The sequence below is a fragment of the Salpingoeca rosetta genome (genome assembly GCF_000188695.1).
Source record: "Salpingoeca rosetta unplaced genomic scaffold supercont1.37, whole genome shotgun sequence".
In the NCBI taxonomy this organism is placed as follows: Eukaryota; class Choanoflagellata; order Craspedida; family Salpingoecidae; genus Salpingoeca; species Salpingoeca rosetta.
The window spans coordinates 166,379-171,378 of record NW_004754897.1 but is presented as its reverse complement, the minus strand read 5'-3'; the positions used below and the strand labels follow the sequence as shown (position 1 = coordinate 171,378).

General features: G+C 57.3%; 1 protein-coding gene across 1 annotated transcript in view; it reads right to left on the bottom strand.

Annotated features, from left to right (window-relative positions):
- The window catches only part of PTSG_10850 (uncharacterized protein), a 5,386-nt gene extending 881 nt beyond the window's left edge, over positions 1–4,505 (bottom strand). Inside the window, exons 1-2 of the mRNA XM_004988173.1 lie at positions 4,311–4,505; positions 162–4,090 (exon numbers count right to left, since the gene is read on the bottom strand). Coding sequence (XP_004988230.1) covers positions 162–4,090; positions 4,311–4,460 — 4,079 coding nt within the window. The 5' untranslated portion in view covers positions 4,461–4,505. The remainder of the gene's footprint in view (positions 1–161; positions 4,091–4,310) is intronic.
- Between the last annotated feature and the right edge of the window lie 495 nt (positions 4,506–5,000).

Below are 5,000 nucleotides of genomic sequence, written 5' to 3'. Positions count from 1 at the left end.
TTATTATTCCTTCTAGTTACCTCAAGCAAGCACACACACACACATGGACATACACACCTACACACATGTGCACACACCAATACACAACGTGCATACCCTGTCCACCCTCAACCCTTCAACCAAACAAGCAGGCACGCAAACGCCAGTGTCAAAAGTGCCACATGGGGGTGGCCTGTCGCCGAATGCGTCGCATTCTCGCGCGCATCTCCCGCGTTGGGCGTAGGCGGCGACGTTGTAACTGCTCCACCACCATACGAAACAAGTCGAGATCACGGTGTTGTTCTGCGGCCGCAAGAACCGCCCCCAGCACCTCCGTCATCATCACCGCTGCTGATGGCGATGGTGTTGTAGCCGACGTTGCTGCTGTGGCTGCTGTTGCTGCTGTGGCTGCTGTCAGCGTGCTTCCTCCTCCTCGTCCTCCTCCACCTCCACCTCTTCCACCACCACCACCACCACCATCATCTCCACGTCTACCACCACCTCCTCCTCCATCATCATCATCATGTGTGCATGTGAGCGACAACTGCGACGCAGCAGCAAACAGATCGCGTGCAAACTCGCGCGAGCACGAGAGCAGCACCACATCAGGGCTCTGCACTCTCCTTTGGCGACCATCCTCATACTCATCATCATCGTCGTCGTCATAGTCGTGCCAGGGAAGGCGACGCTGTTGAAATGGGTCATCGCCATCACCACCACCACCATCATCATCACCATCATCACCACCATCACCACCACTATCACCACCGCTATCACGACCACTGTGAACACCACCTCCACCACCATCACCACCACCATCATCACCATCACCATCACCATCACCACCACGCACATGTCTCAGCACGTGGGCGAGGGTGGACGCTGTGGTTGTAGTTGCGAGGGCGTGCAGTGCCTGCAAGCAACAGTGCTCACACTGCTGTTGTGTCATGTGCACCAACGACAGCGCTGCGGCCTCAACACGCTGCATGCTCGGGAACGTATCGTGCATGTGCACAAGGCTGTCTTTCAGTGATGACCATGATGTTGCTACTGTTGCCGTTGTCGTTGCTGCTGGTGCTGATGGTGCTGGCGTTGTCCTGGTTGAGACATGTGCTGTGTCAAGTGTGTGATAGCACATGGTGAACAGCAAGTGGTGACACAGCCGTTGCACGCGCATCTCGGTCGCACACGCTGCAGTAGTTGCTGCTACCGCTGTTCCAGGCTCCATCGTCTCTCGTATTGTTGTTGTTGTTGCTCGCGTACATGCGCTGCCTTGTTGCCTGCAAGCACGAGCGCGCGAAGCCAGATGAGAAGCAGGAAGAAGCTCCATCAGCGTGACTGGCGCTGGGGATGCCGTGGCATCTGACATCCACGACGACAGCGCCAAGAAGGGTGACAATGGTGCTGAATGCGAATAGGAATGCGAATGCGAATGCGAATGGGAGGGGGAGTGGGAGTGGGAGTTTGGCCGATAGGATAGCCCTTTCGCCATTCTTGCATCATCACCCATGCTCCTGCTGCTGCTGACACTGCTGTTGCTGTTGCTGTTGCTGTTGTTGTTGTTGTTCAACAGGTGACTATTACTCCTCCTTCTCCTCTGCCTCGTCATCATCACCCGCATCGCCGCGTTGGTGCTGGTGATGTGAATCGGTGACACCGCCCACTCAATTGCACGCACGACATCAACACAGCGCTCGCCCACACGTGTCCACGGCAGTGCCCGGTGGTTGGTGTCGGTGGTGGTGGTGGTGCTGCTGCTGTTGTGTTCGTTGCTGCTGCTGCTGCTGCTGTTGCTGAAGCTGCTGCTGTTGTGTTCGTTGCTGCTGCTGCTGTTGCTGTTGCTGAAGCTGTTGTTGCTGTGACTGCGACTGACACCATCGCTGTGCGCGTTGCTGTCACCACGCCCCCCGTCACCACCACGCGCGGGCTCGGCGTTGAGATTTGCCAGAACATCAACAGTCGCCAGGAGCTCATGAAGGGCGATGCCAAAGCGATGATGGTGGTACGCGCATGCGAGCGCATCCAACACATCTCGTCGTCCCTCAAACGCAAACACGCGTTGGCGTTGTTGTTGTTGTTGTTGTTGTTGTTGTTGTTGTTGTTGTTGTTGTTGTTGTTGTTGTTGTTGTTGTTGTTGTTGTTGTTGTTGTTGTTGTTGTTGTTGTTGTTGTTGTTGTTGTTGTTGTTGTTGTTGTTGTTGTTGTTGTTGTATCTTCTGTTCGCTGCCCAAACGACTGGCATCAGCATTGGTCAAATGGGGTGTGTCCATGACGATGAGACTTGCCAATTCGGGAAGAAGGAGCGGAGGTGGAAACAGGTTCCGGCTGGACATGCGTGCAAGCACGTGACACACAGACGCCGTTGCCCGTGCAACCTGTTCAGACAGCCACGACGACGACGATGATGGTGGTGACGACGCGTGCTCGTGGTGGCATTGGACGTGTGCAGGCGTTGCTGGCACCACATGTACTCGGGCGTCATCATAATACCAGTGCTCTTGTAGCTGTTGTTGGTGCTCTTGTAGCTGTTTGTGAAGGTCATGTTCACGGTGCTGTCGTTCCTTATGTGGCTGTTGCCGTTCCTGCTGCTGCTGCTGTTGGTGCCGCTGTTGCTGCTGGTGCTGCTGTTCTTGTTGTTGCTGGTGGTGTGCGCGTGCGTATGCGCGTGCAAGGTGTGCCATGTCCTGTGCTGTTGGTTTGAAGTTGGCGGCAAACAGTGCGCTCAGCGCCGCCTCTGCCCGAGTCGTCTGCCCACCGCGTGCAAACGCAACAAGCAGGCTGCTGTACGTGTGGGCGGTACCCCGAATGCCCCGTGCCTGCATGCACGACACCACCCACTCCACCCGCTCAGCTGGCCGCGTGTGTGCAAACGCCCGCACAGCAGCGTTGAAGAAAAACGCATCCAGCGAAGCAGCAGCAGCAGCAGCGGTGGTGGTTGTCGTGGGGGTGGTGGTCGTGGTGGTGGCAGCTGGTGATAGCGATGATGGTGATGGTGGCTGCTGGTGGGCTTGTGATGCTGCATGTGCCAGGGTTGTCGTTGCTGGTGCTGTGGGTAGTGTTGGTGGCAATGTTGGTGTTCCAAACAAGGCGAGGCTGAAGATGCACTCTGCCACATCGCCAAGTGACCTGCACCCCCACGGCAGTTCACCAACTCCTGCACCATGTGCTGCTTGCATGCAACACGTGCCACCCACCACCTCGTCCTGCACCGTGCGTCGCGCGTGTGTCTCCACCAGCTGCAGCAGCTGCGTGTATGTGCGGGCTGTTGGCGTCGCGTCTTCCCCGACATCACGTTCCAACCCAGACGCTCTGCCTCCCCTCCCTCTCGTGTGTCGACCACCACCATTACTCCCACCACCATCACTGCTGTTGTCGCACTCACTGCTGCCACGGTCACCTGTGCTGTGCCTTCTCTCGCACTGTCGCCCATCTTGGGATGCTTGTTCCAGTTGTGGCCCGCTCTGCATGAAGACAAATGCCTGCAGCGCATCCGATATGCTGTGCTTCCCGGCAGCGGTGATGAGGGCATTGTACACGTGCACATCAGGCCGCACCCCATACACGAGCGGCATGTCGTTGGTGATGAGGCCGCGGATGGCTTCGGTGTTGCCCTGGCGCGCATACATGCTCGCAATGGCGCGGAAGGTGAACTTGTCGGGTCGCATGCCTTCCTCCTGCGCTGCCATCATCTGCGCCATGTGCTCTTTGATCGCCGCTTCGTTGTTGCGCTTGGCATATGCCGTGATGAGGATGTTGTGTGTGGCCAGCGTGGGTATGATCCCATACGCATGCTCCATTTCGTGCATGATGGCCCTGACACGGTCGGCATCACCACGGCGAGCGTACAGCCCAGCCACCACGTTCCAGTGGCGCGCATCAACCACAGCCGAGTGGTGCTTGTCGCTGTTGGCCACAGTGATGGCCGGAGTCGTGCCGGCCTTCGTCCTGCTACTTGTCCTGCTGCTGGCAGTGATGCAGTGACCACTATAGTCGCTGTGTCTGCTGTCGCAGTGTGTCAGGTCCACGCGCGCCAGCTCTCGAAGGCGCTCCAGGCGGCGATCCGGTGACAACCTGCTCTCCCGCAGCTGGCGCAGATGGTGTGCTGCTTGCTGCTGCGCCAGTGTGGCGTGCGCGCGACAATGAATGTGTAGCGCGGGCAGAGGTGACCGCGGTGCTCGCACCGTTGGCACTGGTAGTCTCAGTGCTCGTTCAACTGCTGACGAGCGTGTTGGTGGTGAGCGTGTTGATGGCGCTGTGCATCGATGGCGAATGCCGTGCCGCTGGCGCTGTTGGCGGATATGTTGAGTGGTGTGCTGCTGCTGTTGTGCAAACGTCGTCGCCGTCGTGGTCGTCGCTGTCGTGTGCGTCTTTGCTGCCCTTCTCCACGCCAGCACCACTGGCCGCAGCCAGGAAGACGTCGGTGTAGCGGCAGCAACAGCGGCTGCAGCATTCACGATGCTGCGACTGCACTCTTGGGCGCATCGCGCACGCGAAGTGTGCATCATCGTTGTCAATGATCTAAACACGTGGTTTGTCGTTTATGCCGGTCTTGTTGTTGCACAAACAACAAACGAACGGCAGCGTGTGGTGATTGACGTGTTGTTTGTTGCGTGTGTTTATTGGGGAAAACTCGCTGAAATCTTACACTGCTCCCGGCGCTCAAAGATGGGGAAGGCAATTGCGGCAAAACAAAGGGCAACGGTGCGCATGGGTGAATGTGTGTGAGAGCACGCGCCTCATAGACAGAAAGAAAAGTGAATCAATAGATAGATAGAAACCAAGTGCCTCGGTGCGAGGCTCATGTGTAGTGCTGCGACTGTCGCTTAGACAGTTGCAGGGGGCTCTGTTGCGGCCGGGCCACCGGGGCTTCGTGAGGTTGTTTGTTTGTGTGTGTGTGTGTGTGTGTGTGTGTGTTGTTTGTGTGTGTGCGTGCGTGTGTGTGTGTGTGTGTGTGTGTGTGTGTGTGTGTGATGTGTGTGTGTGTGTGTGTGTGTGTGTGTGTGTGTGTGTGTGTGTGTGTGT